Source organism: Lepus europaeus, chromosome 2, assembly GCF_033115175.1.
Source record: "Lepus europaeus isolate LE1 chromosome 2, mLepTim1.pri, whole genome shotgun sequence".
Classification (NCBI taxonomy): Eukaryota; Metazoa; Chordata; class Mammalia; order Lagomorpha; family Leporidae; genus Lepus; species Lepus europaeus.
This window is the reverse complement of record NC_084828.1, coordinates 95928360-95947200: the sequence shown is the minus strand read 5'-3', so window position 1 is coordinate 95947200 and position 18841 is coordinate 95928360. Positions and strand designations below refer to the sequence as shown.

The window sequence follows — 18841 nt, the reverse complement described above, 5'->3', positions numbered from 1 at the left end:
AAGAAAGGACGCGTTAGGGAGAAGTAATTACTGGCCTCAAACATTTCATAGGATTTTCCCATAGAAGAAACTGAGTTATTTTGCATGATTAAATCAATGGAGAAAGTGACTGGAAAGACCACGTGAGGACATCAGTTCTGTCAGCCAGAGCCATCCTCAGAGCAGCAGGCCACTGGGATGCTGGTGGGTTTTGCATTGTACGTCCACACAGGCGCTGGACGTGAGGCGCCAGTGGAGTACAGGCTCTGCTATCAGACAGTTTGGACTCAAAGTCTGGAGTTGTCGCCAACAACTTATGTGTGACCTTGACCAAGCTACTCTGCGTATACCTCAGTCTGCTCACCTATAAAATTGGGATGGAACATTCTATGAGCTTCCCAAGGCTGCTGTTGCAAATTTAGTGGCTAGTAAATGACATTACAATTTTGGAGGTCAGCAATCTGAAACAAGTGGGCTAAGTCAAGGTATCATGAGGGTGGCGTGCCTCTCCAGGGGCACTAGGGAAGAATTGGTTCCCTGCCTTTTCCAAGAAAGGCTGAGCCCATTCCTTGGTGCCTAGTCTCTTCCATCTAAAGACAGCAGTGGCCAGTTGAGTCTTTCTCACCTTGCGTCCCTCTGACGGTCTTTCTGCTCCCCCCTCCTTCCACGGATAAGGACCCTGTGATTACAGTGGACCCAGCCAGACAGTGGGGCCCACCCGTCTCAAGGTCAGCAGATTGGCAACGTACATCCCATTGGCAGTCTGAATTCCCCTCTGCCGTGTAACCGAATGCATTCACAGCTTCCAGGAATTAGAACCTGGACATCTTCAGGACATTATTCTGTCTATCTCAAGTGTTTCCTTCATGGAACTGTGTTAAGGATCCAACAAAACAATGCATTTAAAGCCCTTGTCACAGAGCCTGGCTTATCAATGGTAGCTATCATTGTTCACATTCTTAATATTCTTATTACAAAGGCAGATCCTACATCAGATAATAAGTTAGGTGACTCAGAAGCCCTTAACACTCTGGGATCTGGTGACTCTCGAAGAAGGACAGGTAAATACCTATTGGTCATGGACTGTGAATCATCAAGTGCAGAAATATATGGCGTGTCTTTTCCTTTTCATTTATCTTGCCAAACAAAGGATTTTTCAATAAAATCCCAATCCATTTATCATTGTATAATTGAATAATATACAGTATTATTCTATAGTACATTGCAGTATTACCAGAATTCGAGAAGTTCAAAAAAGGTAAAATGAGGAAAAAAAACCAAACCCTCTTAGTACCATTATTCAGAATCACAATATTTGCATTTTGGTATTTTATAGCAGTTAACTTGATATACATACACACCTTAAACTATTTGGGATAATACATTTTTATAAAGTTATATGCTATGTTCAGGTTTTTTTTTTTTTAAGTCATTCAGGCTCACTATAGAACAACACATCATGTCACACTCCCTTCCCCAAGAAATAAACGGCGTCAGCATTTTACTTTCTTCAGCACTTTCATTGAACAATTTGAGTTACTTGCGCTCACACTGTATACACTGGTTCTAAACATCACTAACACAGAAGCGTTTATAGGCTATGAAAGCAAGATGATAGAAAGGAGAGGATTCAAGTGGGTTTATCTGCAGTGGCAGTTTTATTAGTCTTTTCCAGTTAAAACGTCTCCATGATTTTGTTCAGTCAATAGGAAAACAAAGATATCATTACTCAGTTCCCTAGGCAATTTAAATAACTCTGATACGTTATAAAGCTGTACTTTTGTGGAGGGAATAAAACAGATTGTATTTTCCCAGCACAGGTCCTAGTCTTTTCTGTATTTTTGCTGTATCTCAACAGGACCAATTTGCGCTTTATTTGACTACCAGAGATAGCAGTGTTGCCATCTGAAAGTCGTAGCAGTACGGTTTTTGAAGCTTGAATGACTCTGATGATGTTAAAGCGTTTGGAAAGGTAGCATTCTTGGTTTAACCAGTCCTGCTCCAACCCATACTAGCAATAGTCACCGTATATTAAGAGTTTTCAAGACTCTCATGTACATGATTTTTAATTGGTACCAACTCACTAAGTAGAAGATAAATCTTACCAATCCAATTTACACTTGAGAAAATTGAGACTCAGAGCGATCTGTGTCTTGTTCAAGACCACACAACCAGTCAGTGTGGGAGCTGCTATTTAAACCTGTGTCTCCTAAGCTTCCACTTATCCAATATACTTCCCTCCCCTTTGTGTTCCCAGTGTGCTTTGCCATGACCAAAGAAGCACCTAAGAAAGAGATCAAACAGGCATCACAGACATGAGCCCATGAGGAAACTGAACAAACCAAAGCCATTGTTCCTGGAGAGAAACAGAGCGTACTGGAAATGGGCCTCCAGTGTGAAGGACTCAAAACAAGAAGTAGTGACCACACCCCTTTCCCTTCTCCTCCACTCAAAACCGAATGAGAGTGGGGGATGTGCTTTAAAAGTGAGAGCTGTTTCTGGGGAGAGGAGCACTCCAGTGGCAGCAAAGGCTGAAATGTATTACTGGGAGAAGCTGTGGCACCTCTTGCCAAGGTTTCCAGACAGACAGTTTCATTTGCTGGGATGACAAACCCAGCATCTTCTCTGAGCCTGGGGTCTACTCGTACATGTACCAGGACCCCCACCAGATGGACATGCTGTGTCTCCCACCCCCCAACTGACCGGGTTGTCCCCTTTAGGCCCCTTCCCTCCTTTCTTCCTCAGTCCCCAGTTCGCCCCCAAAATGTCCTCTGCTTCAGGTTTTCCATAGCCACCCCCTGGGCCATCTTCATGCTTTGCCCTCCGGGCCCCACCCCAGCTGAAGCCAAGGTTTTCACCATCTTGCTGCCGCACAGGTACCCACCACCACAACCCATGCCCCAGTTCCTGGGATGTAAGCTCCCTTGCTTTGCATCAAGACCTTTTATGAAGTCCTGCTCCTCAGGCACCAGTGCAGCCTTCTCTGTCTTGCTCCAACCTTCCTACCTACCTATGCACCTGCCCCAGTGCCCATAGGTCCTGGGCCCAGGGTGACATCTCCTGTGGCCTGGTCACATCACTCACATGCAGCCTCCACTCTCCTCAGCACTCCCTCCGCAGCCAGCTCTGGGCCTGACCTCCACTTCTGCACCCCACCTTCTCTGGAACTCAGTCCAGAACCTTTTGTCACATTGCCTCCCATGTTGATTTGTCCTCTGCAATTCTCTGCTGGGCAGCTCCCCTGCTCTCCCTCCCGCTCATTCATCAGCTTGCTCACTCCAAGAAGGGTCTAAGATCTCTTTGGGGTCCACTGAGCTAAAGCCAAAAAGGGGGGTTGTTGTGCCTGTGCTTTCATCCAGCGACAGTGCGTTGAGCAGGGCTGAGAGGAGAGATTAATACCACAGCCCCTTCTTTCCGGGAGCCCAAGAGCCTCTCTGGGAAGATGCGCACATGCAGATGTTATCGCTGACTTGATCAGTGTCCCTGGGTGGCCATAACAAATGGCTGTGTCTGGGTGGCTGAAAACAACAGGAATTATTCTCACATTTATTAGTTCCCGGGGCTGGTGGCAGCATCACTTCTCCGCTAGCTCCAAGGGAGGATCCATTCCATGCTGCCCCCCACACTTGTAGTGGTTGTTGGCTCTCCTTGGCATTCTCTGGCTTGTAGGTCATCTGTCACTCCAATTTTGATCCCATCATCACCTGGCATTTTCCCTGTTTGTCTCGGGTCTCTGTCCAGATGTCCCTCTCCTCATTGGGACACCTGTCATTGGATTGGACCCGTCCTAACCCAGCATAACTTCATCTTAACTCTATTACATCTGCAAAGACCATATTTCCAAAAAAGCCCTCACTCACAGGTAGAGAGCGTTAGGACTCCACATGTCTTCTGAGTGGAGTTGGAGGTGGTGGGGGAGACACAATTTGACCTACACCAGCCAGTCCCCACAGAGAGCTCTTCAAGGCCTCGCAAAAGAAAGCATTTCAATATAACGTGATGAGCTTTGTTTTAATGAGGGACCCTGAAGAATGAGGGTGTTGTGGGAGCACCTCTTTAAGGAAGTGAAATTAGATTTCCAAAGGAAACATTTGAGGGAGAGCTTGGGTGAGAAATAGAATTTACCAGTGGGACAGGGAACCGGAACATGCTAAGAGGAGGGAAGTGGCCTGGAAAAGGAAGGAGGATGGGAGGATACAGAATATGAGAAGAATGGCTGGAGGCTCCAGGCCCAGATGGGATGTAGTGGGGGGCAGGTAGGAGACAGCTACAGCAAGATCTTGGTGGTCTATACAGGCATGTGCACTTTCTCCTATAGGTGGATGAGTGGACAATGGGGCTGCTCATTCAGCAACTGTATTTTGAATGGATCAAGGAAGGAAGGACTTACCTTTCAAACTATTTCAGGGCTCCTAGAAATACTGGAACCCTTACATACAGAGCCTTGCTGAAATGTCACAGGGTATTGGGTCAGGAAGAGACCCAGAAAGAAAAAGAAAGAGACAGCTTCCAGGAGGAAACATAAAGAAGAGACAGGTGCCTCAGTAGACAGATGAAGGTCATTTGTTATGGCCACCCTGAGGTACCTAGGGGAGGTAGGACATTTCATGGCTGAAGGAACCACAGAAATCAACCACAGGGCTTTCTTACAAACCCTGAGCTTCAAAGCATGCTATCTGGTTGTGGAAGTGGAAATTCACATTGAAGAAGAAATCCATGTGTCATTCTCTTTTCTTCACCACCACAATTTCAGATTATCTCATGCAGAAATCAACTTAGATGATCTTCAACTTGGTTGGGCATGTTGTTTGTTTGTGTTTGTGCTAAGATCCTGAGAAAAGAATGTCAGACTTTATTTGTCTTCTATTGTACTTCACTATTTAGAACTCAGGGGAACCATTGTCCCTTTTTTTGGGATACCCTGAAGTCCATCTTTATATTTAGAGCTGATATGATTAGCATATTCATCCTGACATTTCAAAAACTATTCATAATTACAACCATTTTATGAAGAAGAAATTGGACAGCAAGGTGAAGGGTAATAAATGGTCTCAAGAAATATTCAAGTTATTCCTTTTAATTCATCTTCTAAATCAACATTTCCTGAAGTTTTATTTCACTTACTCTTTGGACCAAAGGAAATTTTGAAAGCAGTCTTTCACTAAACTTATCAAGAAATGCAGTAACTCTTGAATGAAATAAGTAAATTATCTCTCGAGAATCATTGGATAAATGGTTTTTCCAACTCTGCTATCCAACACACCACGTAACTCTGAAATGTAGACACCAGTGCCTGAGTTTCGTGTGTTCAGCATCAGAAGAGCTGAGTTTCACCCCACTCACTACCTCTTGTTTACTGAGTACTGTTGGGAAATTACTCACTTCTCTGAATCTTAATGTTCTGGTGTGTAAAATGGAAATTACAACTATATCACAATTGCTTGTGAGAACTGGAGTAGAAAAATAGATGGACTTGATGCTGTTGATCACTACAGAAATTTTTTTAAGATTTGTTTATTTTACTTGAAAGGCAGAGTTACAAAGATGGAGAGGGAGTGACAGAAAGAGAGATCTTCCATCCGCTATTCACTCCCCAAATGGCCATAATGGCTGGAGCTGGGCCATTCTGAAGCCAGGAACCAGTAGCTTCTTCTGGGTCTCCCACATGGGTATAGGGGCCCAAGCACTTGGGCCATCTTCCACTGCTCTCTCAGGTGCATTAGCAGGGAGCTGGATCAGAAGTGGAGCACTTGGGACTCGAACTGGCACCCATATCAGATGCCAGCTCTGCAGGTGCCAGCTTTACCCAGCATGCCACTGCACCGGCCCCCACTATGGGAATTTTTTAGGAGAACATGCAGTTGATGTGGGGGCCGTTGTAGGATCTCTAACTTACATGCATGGTGTGGTGTTTCTCATCTGTGATCATGACAAAGAGCCTTAGTTTGGTGAGGGCTTTGGATTTCAGACCCCGTCCCAGTATAAGTATCCCCTCCATAAACACCTATAAGAAGAGGGCCATCAAATCTCTACTTTGAAGATGGAGATCTTTCCTTTGAAGATTGGTGGAGTGTTTAAATGTTGGTATGCATGTGCAAGGGGTTTGCCACTTCATGTTTTACTAAGAAAGCATTTCCCAATCTTCTAATGCTCTTCAATGAAAGAGGAGCTCTCCTTATTCCAAGAATGTACTTAGCACCCTCAAATTACCAAAGCACCAGGGACTTACGTAATCTCTGAATATTCATGTTTATTGAACCTACACTCAGATTGGAATTCCTCACTGTCTAGTAACAGACGTTTTCTATTCTGTTGAATAGTCTCTTTAATCTTGAAAGTGGACCGTTTTGGAGAGCATTCCAAAGTGCCAATCAAGACAAGGACCCTACCTTGCCTTTGAACTCCATGAGCTGAAAGTGTGTCTGAATCTCCAGCTTTCGGTTACCACAGGCTAAGAGGTGGTGGGAAAGGCCTCTCCAGGACTCAGACTGGGAAAATCTCACAGTTCATCTCAGTGAAAATCTCACTGGCAGTGTCAGCACAGCATACTAATTCGTTAGATTCTCCCCTGCCTCTTCTGTTCCACTTCATCCCTAAACTTAGATGGCGACCACTCTCCATCTGGGTTTCTGCAGATTTGCACAAGGCTGGGGTGAAGCTAGCAAAAGAAGATGGCCTTGAACTTGAGCTGTTTGCTTGGTTCATGGTTTAATCCTTTCCTTCACCCATCTGGTAGTACGTGTACTAAAGAATAATGAAATGGTCAACAGTGAGCCAATAAGTTAGAAGAGAAGAAGAGATTTGAAGGGCTGGATAGTCCACTAACAAGATAATTTGTCTCTTAATAATAAAAAACTTGATATCTTAACAGTACAATTTATAATAATCTTCATTTGCACAAATTGGAAAATTCAGGGGAAATGCAAACATGAGCATAAGGTACTTTTCCAGGAGTTGAAAGACAAGTTCATTGCTCAGTGCACCATTCTTATGGAATAGTTGATATACCAACCAGGTTGTACCTCCCACAGAGCAACCAAAGCATTTGTTTCCCAGAAGTGGTGGATTTGGATGATATTTTATTTCTGTAAATATGGTCTTTGCACATGCTAACAGCTTCAGCTTTTGCCCTTGAAATCACACATATGTTAGGATTTGTGTCCAAAGGTACCATTAGTGCAGATGGGAAGAATCAGTTTGGCAAGGAAGTAGGGGAGATATTTTTAAAGTGGCTTCCAGGAAGAAACTACAAAGATTTCTATGAAGGGTCATAAAATCAAATGCCTGCTGAGACCAGCCAGTTCATGAAAATGAGAAAAGTGGATGGATGTGAGGCTTTAGGGAGGGGTGGGGACTCCAGCAAACTGGAAAGCATGTGCCCTGGGTACAGGGATTCATCCAGCACTCAGATCCAGCCAATTTTTCCAGGTTGGAAAGCAACCTAATATTAATAGATCTGATTTCTCAAGAGAAGTTGGGCTCCAAGTGTGTATGTAAAATTTTCCAATTTTAAAAATCACTGTGCAAGCCAAATAAGCACATTCCCAGGCCCCATATGATTCTTGGACTTCCAAGTGGTCACACTGATGTCCAGGAAATCTAACCTCAAGGACGTGACGGGGAAATTATTTTTCTTGCTTGAAATTGGTCACAAGTTGTTGATGCTGTAAATCTAAACTGGTTTCCTAGCCAAGGGCAGAATGAATGGGCTTGAGGAAGAGTTTATTTGTATTGGTAAAGGGTCATGAAAGAAGTGATCCAGAAAGAAAAGGGACCCAGATGGCCACAGAGAACATAAAGCAAAGTCGGAATCAGATTAATAAATAAACATAGACAGAAGAAGGAAATCCACGTTGGAAAAAAGGTAAAAGCATGAGGCTTTACCCAAACTGTCTTCTTCCAGCATGTGCTGAAGTGAATTCTGCCAGATTTGAAGAGGAGATTCGCAGGAAGACAGGGTCGGAGGGAGCCTCAATTGATGAACAACAACAACAACTTGGGAAATTCCCAATTAATTATATTTCTTTTCTGTAGGATAAAGGTAGAGCCTTTATTATGAGAGGTCTTCAGAAAGTTTGTGGAAAATGTGCATTATGGACAAACTCTGCATGAACCACGATTTTTTGGCATTTACCTTTTTCTTTCATTCTTCTGCAAACTTTATAAGGTACACCCATATAGATTCTAACCTCCTAAGACCATGCAAAAAGAACGTTAAGTATCTTAGAAGAAATGGGCAAATATGAGGACACAGAGCAGCTCTTCTGGAGCATGGATTTTGATGCTGGAATGAGAGGCCCCTGGCAAGGAACTGGGAGCTTGTCACATAAACTAAGAGGAATAGGTTTTGGCCAGAGACTTGAAAACCAAACAGGAGAGTTTTAAATGCGATCTAAAGGGGATAAATTAGAATGTTCAAAGGAAACTAAAATCACAGCCCATGGAGGGGCAGCAGGTGTGAGCTGGAAATAAGAGACGTGGCAGAGGTGGCTGCCAAGCAGTTCTCCCGAGGAACTGGCAGGAAGGAACATCGGGCCACACCTTTGGCTGGGACACGTTTGCCAGCTGCACCGTGAGGGGCAAACTGAATGAGCCACGTGCATGGGGGGAGGCAAGCACGGCCTTAGAGACGCAGACAGAGAGGAGGTGGGGTAGAACACACAGCCACAACCCTAGACTAGGCAGGGGTGACAAGGGCACATACATCACAGTCGCTGACATGGGTATCGGGTGTGCACACAAGTGAAAGTCGCAAACTTCAGAGTGGAAGCAAAGTTGAGAGAGCATATGGACGAGATTTTCAAAAGGATGAAACAGAAGGGGTTTGCTGCCAGTGCTCACTGCGGGCTGCTCGGCAGAGCGAGACTCTGGCTGGTGCTTTCCTGTTTAAGACTTTTTAAACTGGCACAAGAGGAAGAGGGACTAGGAAAGGGAAGGGGGATGTACTCAGGCATCTGCCCCATCGCATGAGTTTTAGACTTGCCCTGCTAACAATCCCATGACTTGAAAGATAAGGGAGGCAGGTGGGAACTCCTTAGCCTGCACTCAGTTCACACCAGGAGGCATCTGGATGGTTGATGGCATGGGAGGCACAGGAAACAGAAGGAAGTAACTGGACCATCGTGGAGTTTAATGACAGCAAAAGAGATAGGATGCAGACTTACGTGTGTGCCCTCGACTGCCCTTCCTGCCTCTGCCGCTTCTCACTTTCCCTCTGACATCTCCAGTGCCACTCATAAACGCTTCGGACATCTCCAGTGCCACTCATAAACACCTCGGCCTGGACTTCAGGGTCATCGCCAGGGACATGAGGATGGAAAGGCCCCCCTGTTTCTCTTCCAGGAGGTTGAGGAAAGCAAAGATCCTCAATCCCAATTCAGCAGGAAGATATACTACTCATGTTTCAAGTTGGAACTCCAAATCCGTGAGTCCACAGAGTCAACTTTATAGGTGGCAATGGAGCTCTATTTGAGTGGATAGCATTTGACCCAAATACATTCCCCCATATTCCCAGGAATCCTTGTAAGGCAGGTTACATCATCCCAATTCAAAGATGAAGACACAGAGACTACATACCTCTCCCGAGGTCACGCAGCAGCAAGTAAGTGAGGTACTGCCTGGCCCATGCCTTTCTGACTTCTTACCAGAATTCTTTCAGCCCCATTCAAGCTGTTTCCAAAACCACACATTGTACTTCAAGTACCTGATGGGTTCATTGGCTTTTGTGGGCTAGCCCAACCCCAACATCACATCTAAGGGGCAATATGCTGAGTGACAAAGGGCTGACTGACTTACCCAAGGCACTGTGTAACTGGACCTGTCACACATCACACACTGCCTGGGGGTCAGAAAGGCTGGCTGGGAGAGGGAGGGGGAGAGCAGGCTCCTGCAGCCTGTCCCTCTCAGGTTCCATGGCTTTGCCTTTGCCAAGGCACCGCCATCTCAGACACATTTACAAACTAGCCACAGTGGTGCCCACCAGAGGAGGGCCACCCTGGGTGTGGGAGGCAGCTGGTGCAGTTTGGGTACCCAGTAAAGAATTGGGAGGTGGGTAAGTGGAAAGTCAAGATTATTCCCAATAGTTGGGGGCAGGGCCTAGTAGGGGGGAGGGACTGGAGAGGAAGGGCAGAGCTCTGCTGCCTCCCTCTAGGGTCCACCTGCTAATTGCAGTCAGGGAGGGGATGGGCCTGCTTCCCCTGATTGACAGTTCCTCATTTCAGCCTTGCTCAGTGAAGGCCAGAGGAGTCATCACTAGGGAACCTTAGGGATGCAGGCTCCTACCCGGTTGCCATTCCCCTTTCCCTCCAAGCAGGGATCTGTGGTCCCAGTCTATGACTCTGCTGTCTGATAACTGCTTGGGAGGACTTTATTGCCCTTCAGCCACAGCCAAATCACCTGAAGGAGGTTCTTTCCAGGAAAGATTGTTCTGAGGGGAAAGGGTTGCTCAGAAGCAGCCCAACACTGAGAGGTTGTTTTTGTTCTTTGTGCGGGGGGAGAGAACTTTTGTCTCCTAGCAAGGCCAGATACAAGACACAAACCCTGAGACTCAGGATCCCTGGAAGGGGACCCCCAACGAGATGGGGCCTGGCCCGGCCTCCTCCAGTCTCTCCTGAGGGCTGCCCCAGGAGCACGTGGTGGCATTCACGTCCCCGCGGTGGTGTTCTAGTCAGACTTCTGAGACCTCAGAGACAGCCAGAGAGGCGGCGTCTGGGCACATAGAGCCATGGTACTCATGAGTTGCAGAGAAACCTTCTTGCTGGGGCCTGTGCACACACATGTCACTGTGTGCCGCATGTCAGCCTTCGGGAGGCTTCATCATGCTTGTGTCTTGCCCTTAGGAGCAAATATTGGCAGATGCCAGATAGAACTTGGGGAAGCCCATCAAAGGAGTGAATATTGTCAGGTGCCACACAGCGCTCAGAAGAGCCAATCAGAGGAGAATGCACCTGTCATCCATAGATACAAGTGTCTTATATGGGAGAGAAGGTCCCTGCTCAGAGGCAGCAAACTGATTGGAGCCAAATTTTACCCTTGAAGGGGTGGAGAGGCCACTCTAAACATGAGGTTCATGCATTGTGCCCTTTGTTGGTGTGGGGCAAGAGTGGAGACCACAGATTTAAGGGGGAATCCAGCCGCTTTCTTTTAAAAAAAAATTTTTTTTAATTTATTTCCATTGTTGTTGAAGAGCAAAGACAGCCAGAGAGATGGAGATCTTCCGTCTACTGATTCACTCTCCAGCTGCATACAACAGCTAGGGCCGGACCAGGCTAAAGCAGAAGTAAAATGCCTAAGCCACCACCTACTCCCTCCCAGGGCGCACATTAGCAGAAAACTGGAATCAGAAGAAGAGCCTGGTCTTGAACCTAGGCACCCTGATACGGGATGTGGGTGTCCCAGCATCAGCTTAACTGCTACCCCAAACACCTGCCACCAGACCACTGACTTTGTGACAAGGAGGACGAGGAGTGTCATGAGATCCCAGCCACCCAGAGCAGGGCCATGCACACAGCCCACGCAGTAGATGTAAGCAGAGCCAGCTCTCACACATGCCACTTGCTCTGGTGACTTTGGAGATTTCTCTGTCTCAGATGCCTCTGTGTCAGCAGTGGGAGCCGGAGGAATGAAACAGTAAAGGATGTGCCTGGAACTCTTTAGCTGGGGCTTGCATTCCAGCTCTGAACTTCCCAGCTGCGTCACCGAGAACTGATCTCAGTCTCCTAGTAACATACCATGTGAAGGCTGCGTGGCTTAGAAGACAGCCACCATCCACCCGGACGTGGTAGGCAGTAGTAGCTCTGCACGCTCCCTTTTGCCATCGAATGCAGACTGCTGTATGCAATCGTTCCCACCCCGCCTCCACCGTGGGTGTGGTATTGAATAAGACTTTCGTCAGCCAAAGGCTGTTCTAAGGAATATTTTTTTCTCTCTAGTTTTATTTTTCAACATCCATTTGCCATTCCATCAGTGTCTCTAGTTACTAAGCAGTAACGAATATTAATTGATTGAATTCCACTCTACATTTAAAAAGTAACCCACTAGTTAGCCTATGCAGTCTTTATTGGGAGTCAATGTGCAAATACTGTTCTGCACTAGGAAATATTGACAAAATCTCATGGCCTCCATTTGTACTTTGGAAGCTATCACCTCCTGACTAGGAATCCCTAAAGCCTGAAGGCCCCTTAAGTGCCATCTGTCATCTGTGATTTCACAGGTAGTTTTTCACTCGTGAAAATTGCCCAGGAAGTGTCTTCATGGGTTATGTGGAGGCTTCCATCTTTATCTATACAGTAAAACATATCCTAAGCAAGTTTCTCCCTCCCTGATCTGCCTTTCTGTCCCTTTGAGTCCCTTCTTATTCCTTGAGTCCTCTCTCTTGTGCCTCATGTTTTTATGCACTCTCTCCTGGTAGCCGGTCTCCAGTCCTCCTGTCACTCTCTCCCCTAGACTTTTCTGAGTGCTGTGAACACCCGTCTTGTCCCAAGTATGGAAACAAGCCAGGGAATACCTTGGCCCTTGAGACTGAAATACACTGAGCCAACACAAATCTGTTGGCAGGAACAGCAGGCACAAGCGTCACATTCAGAGTACAAAAGCGGCTATTTATAAAGCCTCCTTCCAGATTGCTGGCTGTTCACTTTCCCTTGAACCAAAGGGGGCCACTGCTGCCTCTTGGAAAAGATTATTCCATCCACAGCTCTGTGCCTGAGGGTCACCAAGTGCCCATTGCAATGAGCAGTGAGAACAGGGGACAGAATGCAGAAGGGATTAGATGTGGTGACAAGCTCTCCAATGGGCCAAGGCAGCTGGGTGTGTTGGTGACACAGATGGCCTCCGTAGCACCTGTGAAGTGAGTCATGGGCCCCTACAGGACTTGACACCCTGGACTTAGAGCTAATTTCACCTGCCTTGGCTCCTTTTTTTTTTTTTTTTAATGCTTAATGTAAACTTTGGTTAATGCAATTACTAAATTTTCAAAGATATTTGGGACTCAAATAATAATAAATTTTAACAAGTAAAGGATTTTCAACATTATTACCAACATTCATTATTTTAATTATAATTTCGACTGTAGCTGCATTTGCCCTGTGTTTTTATTTTTATTTTATTTATTTTTTTTTTATTTTTGACAGGCAGAGTGGACAGTGAGAGAGAGAGACAGAGAGAAAGGTCTTCCTTTGCCGTTGGTTCACCCTCCAATGGCCGCCGCGGCCGGCACGCTGCGGCCGGTGTACCGCGCTGATCCGAAGGCAGGAGCCAGGTGCTTCTCCTGGTCTCCCATGGGGTGCAGGGCCCAAGCACTTGGGCCATCCTCCACTGCCTTCCCCGGGCCACAGCAGAGAGCTGGCCTGGAAGAGGGGCAACTGGGACAGAATCCGGCGCCCCGACCGGGACTAAAACCCGGTGTGCCGGCACCGCAAGGTGGAGGATTAGCCTGTTGAGCCACGGTGCTGGCCCTATCTGTGTTTTTATTACACCTGCTTGGTTGCGCCACATCATTCTTTACCTTAACACCATGATGCTCATCTGTTGTCTTCAGTAGCAGTGGCAACACCACCACCACTAGCCTAAAAGAGGGCATTAAACGAGGTGATTTGTTATTATTAAGATGAACCTTTTGAAAATACATAATTGGTGCACATAAATGGTCTGTTGGCTAGGTATAGTTGTTTCAGATGTGTGGGTTTTGACTATACAGTCGCCTTCTCCATATGTGGCCTCTAAACATTTACAGACTTTTTCTTGCCATTATTCCTTAAATAATAACTGGTTATATGTCCTTTATATTGAATTAGGCATTATAAATACTCTAGATACAAGTTAAAGTATATAGGAGGATGGAAAAAGGCTATATGCAAATATAACACCATTTTAAAGGCGTATAAGAGTCTTGAGCACCCATGGATTTTGGTATTGATGGAGGGTCCTGGAGCAAATCCCCCTTGGATACCGAGGATAATTGTTCAGTATTCTCTTAAAACTCTAGTATCGGGAGATTTCACATAAAAACATAGATTTCTGGATTCTTTTTCCAAAATGACTGCTCTGGAACACTCAGGCCCATACTCCTATGAAGCAGCAGTGGTGGAGCACACAGGTCCTCCCACCATGTTCTTTTTTTTTTTTTTTTTTTTTTACAGGCAGAGTGGATAGTGAGAGAGAGAGAGAGACAGAGAGAAAGATCTTCCTTTTTGCCTCCAATGGCCGCTGCGGCCAGCGCATCTCGCTGATCCGAAGCCAGGAGCCAGGTGCTTCTCCTGGTCTCCCATGCGGGTGCAGGGCCCAAGCACTTGGGCCATCCTCCACTGCCTTCCCGGGCCATAGCAGAGAGCTGGCCTGGAAGAGGGGCAACCGGGATAGAATCTGGCGCCTCGACCGGGACTAGAACCCAGTGTGCCGGCCCCGCAAGGCAGAGGATTAGCCTGTTAAGCCACGGCGCCAGCCCCACCATGTTCTATACTGAGTGGTCTCAAGTTGTGTAGGGAGCTGGAAGAGACCATGGAAATCCAAGCCCTTCATGTAAGATATGTAAAATGAGGAAACTGGGCCTGGAGGAACCAGGCGACTCGGTGGGAGAGGAGGGGAGGGGAGGGGAGGGGAAGGGAGGGGAGGGGAGGGGAGGTGTCAGTGGGTTATGTGCTAGGCTGATGAGAACCGGGGCTAGAAAGCAGGCCCTTGTCTACCGGTCCAGCATAGCCACTGCACAGCTCAGAACACCAGCCTGTGGGCAGCATCTGCTCCACCAGGCCTCCAACTTAATGCTGACAAACAGAGGCCTAACTAACCCTGTGACTCATGAACCACTTGGGGAACCTGATTATCAAAGTCCAAACCACAAAGAGGAATACCTTCACTTCAAGGGCTTCTATTTCTAGAAATCACTGGAGTGTTCTCTGTGTAGACTTCTAAGCCCACAGAAATGTTTTCATGTTTTGATGACTTCAAAAGTCTATTGCCCTTAAAACTTCCTTGATTCTCAGAAAAGGCCCCCAGGAGCACAGAGTGGTGCAGGGGCCAAGTTCATTGCCTCTGCCATTACAAATGCCCAGCAGCTAGCTTGGTTTCACTTGTGGGCCTTCTTGACAACAGGCTGTTCATCGCTGTCAGGATGGTGACTGATTCCAGCCCCATATTGCTGACATACATAAAAGAGTGTCTTTAATTAGTCTTATTTGACTCCAAATGAAAAGAGTCAGCTAACTCTTAACCAGTGTTATTATTTTCTTATAAACCAGGGGGAATTTTAGAAAATCCAGAAGTAAAACCCAGTCCATGGTGGCACTATCTACGTGGCTGAGGGTCCCCTGGAGACCAGATGAGGATCTCCACTCCAAGATCAGTTCACCAGGGTAGCCTAGGACCGGACAAGGAATGTAGGAGTTTCTCAGACCTGAAGTCAGCCTCAGGGTAACTGGTTAACAATTAGTCATCCCCAGCAGAAAGGTGATTATAAGAAGGAAAGAAATGGTGGCCAAAGAAAACTCAGGAAGAGAGATGCAGAAAAGCATTCGAGCCATCATTAAAACATTGTTGTATTTTCTTCAAAAAAAATTTGCCACCTGGGATCGACCCCCACACTACTCCTGCCCCTACTGCTGCAGAGGCTGGGGAATGAGACTTCCAGTAATTGTGTCTCCTAGCAACATGGAAGCAGAGCCATTGCGCAATTACTATGCATTAAACACCTGCTCAGTGCTTCGCCTTTGTCACACAAGCTACACGACTTTGTCAGACAGAGAATAATATTCCCATTTTGTAGCTGAAGAGACAAAGGTTCCAAGAACAGAGGCTAGAAGTAAAGTAGCTGAGATACATCTTCAAAGGGGAACATGGAACATTTGCATCCAGGTCCTGGGGTTCGCAGGAAAGGTGAGGGCTATGTCTCCCGTGCCAAATGGTAGGGTACTACATGCCTGTAGGCTTTTATGAAAGGCTTTGGAAAGGTGGTGATCATGGTGGGTGTACTGATGAGGCAGAGAACTTACTTCAATCTGTGGATTTCCTTATTTGTTGCTATAGTACCTAGCTGGTAGGGTTCTTCTACAAGAACAGAGATGGTGTGTGTGATGTGTTTAGCAGAATGCAAAATAAGACCAAGGCAATAGCATGCATTCTCTTCTATCTAAAAAGTGTTTGAGTTAAAAGTAGGGAAATGGAAGCTTTTAGATTTAGAAACAGTCTCCTCTGGGTCAAAGGTCAAATACTAGAGTCTTAGTGAAGGTATTAAAAGTAAGTAGGCTCTGTGAGGACAGAGGTTTTGCCAGTCTAAATCATAACATGTCTCTGAATTGTGTACCATGCCTGGCCCATAGTAAGGTACAATCAATGTGGGATGGATGGATGAATGGATGAGCCAAAGACGAAAGTGCTATCATTCAGTTACGAAGAGGACAATCCCCGAAGAGCTGTTGGCCTCTCTCAAGAAACCACATCTGCCATCTATCACGTTATCTAAGCCAGAACCTTGGGAGTCTCACTCCTGTCAGTCCTACCTCAATTCTAGTCTATGAATACCCTTTCTCACCTTTCTCCCCAGCACTCTTGGCGCTACCTTTGTTCAGGCCCTTGCAACTCTCTCCTGGATTTCTACATATCTTCCCTTCCAATCTACTCTCCACACCTGGGACAGAATGATCAGAATGATCTTTAACAAACACAGATCTTATCAAGTCATCATGGCCACCACCTCCACCCTCAACCCCAACTAAGGATAGTTCATTTTGTCCTACAGACTTTAAGATAAGCCCGAACACCTAAACATGGCATCCCTAGCCTTCACAATCCTGCCCATGCCTGCCTCGCCAGCCTTACTGGCCAGTCCCCATCTTGAGCTCTGCGTCTGCCCCAACAGCACTTTACACTCTCTTGCCCATTGCCTGGTGCTCATCCTCCATCTCCCTTGTCCTTCTGAACTCAACTCTGGCATTGTTCCCCTGGCCCGCTTTCTCTGGTCACCCTTGGCCCCACTAGGAATTGGGTGTCCCTCCTGCTATGTAGCCCTGTTGCCTAGTGCTTAGCCCATTACACTGTGGTCTGCCTCCATGTCTGTCCTTTCTAGGTGTCTGGCTCATGGAATGCTGTGTTTGCTCTTCCTTTTACCTAGCACACTCCCTCTACTCCTTGGCACAATGGTGGTTGGTTGAATTGATACTTCAACAGTCTCACACCAAACATGCACTTTCTCAGAAAACATCACATCTTTAGCCAACCATGTGCCTAGACAAGATAATTAATCAAGGATTCAAGTACAGTCTATGACTCTGGAAAGATCTATTATATTATACATGTGGGGAACATATTCTTTTTGCCAAAAGTCAAGGCACATAATCTAACAAATACTATCACGTATTTTTCTTGCTCAGAAAAATATAGCGTCTATAGTAAAACTACCCAATCTGTCATTTTGCCTTATTATGTTATCCAGATATGCCAGCTCAAGACACTGCAATAATAATAGCTAATAAGAGAGTGGCTAACATTCTTGATGAGCCCAGTATGCATCAAACATTAGGTGAATTGATTTGCTATCATTTCATGTCATCTCCTCACCTGCCTTTTGAAGCAAACCTTTTTGTTATCTCCATTTTACAGATGAAGAAACTGAGGCCTGAGAGTATTAGGTAACTTGCCAAAGGTTACATAGTCCACAGTGGATAAGGAGTCCATTTGATCCTGCCAGTCATTCTGTGATCCTGACCTCCCCATGACCTCTTAACCTTGATAGATCATCAGAAGAGCCACTTCTGGGCAAAAATAGCAATGGCTTCCGGAAATTTTTATTAAAACTCTAAATCTCCTGGCAATAACTTTCAAAAGTCATGATTCAGACCAGCAGTGGTATTTGAAAATGGAATCACATTGCAAGTCTCCTGGCTACAGAGATGCTCTTGCTGCCGGAAAAGAATGTTCAACCTTGGCATTTGTTTTCTGAGTTTTCCCTTCACTTGGTGTTTTGCCATCGCTGACTGTTGGAAGGCACTGGCCCTCATTTCATCCTTTCTAGGGAATCTTCTCCTTCAGGCTTCACTGTCCGTTCCCGTGGTTTTCACTTCTCTGGGATCTAGAACGATGCTTCTCAAGGTCCTGCCCACTGACTGACTGGACACTCACAAAAATACACATCCCTGGGCCCCCTCCCACAGCTACACGCCATCTCCACAGAGCTTGGAGAGCAGCACTTTAATGGCATGCCTCAGGCAATTCGTATGAATACTAATATTTGAGAACCACAGAGCCTCATGACTCTTAAGTGTGATCCCTGCTGAGTAGTATCTCAGCAGCTTGTTAGAAAACAGAGGACAACCAACCTTGAACCTCAGGAGCAGAATCTGCATTTCAAAACAATCCCAGGTGATTTATCTTGGCACATTACCCTGCATATTACAGAGAACCAGTTACCAATCTAGCACAATGTTTCCCAATAGTTCTTTTTCAGCATAACATGCATAGGAAACAAAAACACTTGTTTGGCATTACTGGGAGTACAGAGGAGAATGCTTGCTGTGGCATGGGCACTCAACCTGCTCCATAACCCCACACGGTCACCTGGAAGCCTTGAGGAGATGGACATCTCAGACAGATCTGTGCCATGGCAGTAGTTGAGCGGCAACTGTTCTACTTAAAGCACATCCAGTTCCTCTTTTGTCATGAGGTTGAATTCCCTAGACCTTACTTCCTCCATCGTTTAACATTTCTTTTTGTGCATCCTGACAGGAAGGCCACTTCCCAACCAACTGGACCTTAGCAATCTGCACAGAACATAGGAACATAGCCTTCAGGTTCTAGGTAGACCCTTGGAGAAATGCAGAGAAAAGGGAGTGGTGTCTGTTGTTCTAAAGAGCCAACTGCTGCAGCCTAGAAGAGC

The 18841-nt window shown here is 46.1% G+C and overlaps 1 protein-coding gene across 10 annotated transcripts in view; it reads left to right on the top strand.

The window, feature by feature from the left end:
* DGKG (diacylglycerol kinase gamma) overlaps positions 1-18841 on the top strand; it is a 214507-nt gene that overhangs the window by 133606 nt on the left and 62060 nt on the right. Inside the window, exon 22 of one of the 10 annotated variants that reach the window (XM_062211154.1) lies at positions 11165-11301. The exons of the other annotated variants lie outside the window; for them this stretch is intronic. Coding sequence (XP_062067138.1) covers positions 11165-11234 — 70 coding nt within the window. The 3' untranslated portion in view covers positions 11235-11301. Of the gene's footprint in view, positions 1-11164; positions 11302-18841 lie in introns of those variants that run through there. 10 annotated transcript variants of the gene reach the window in all.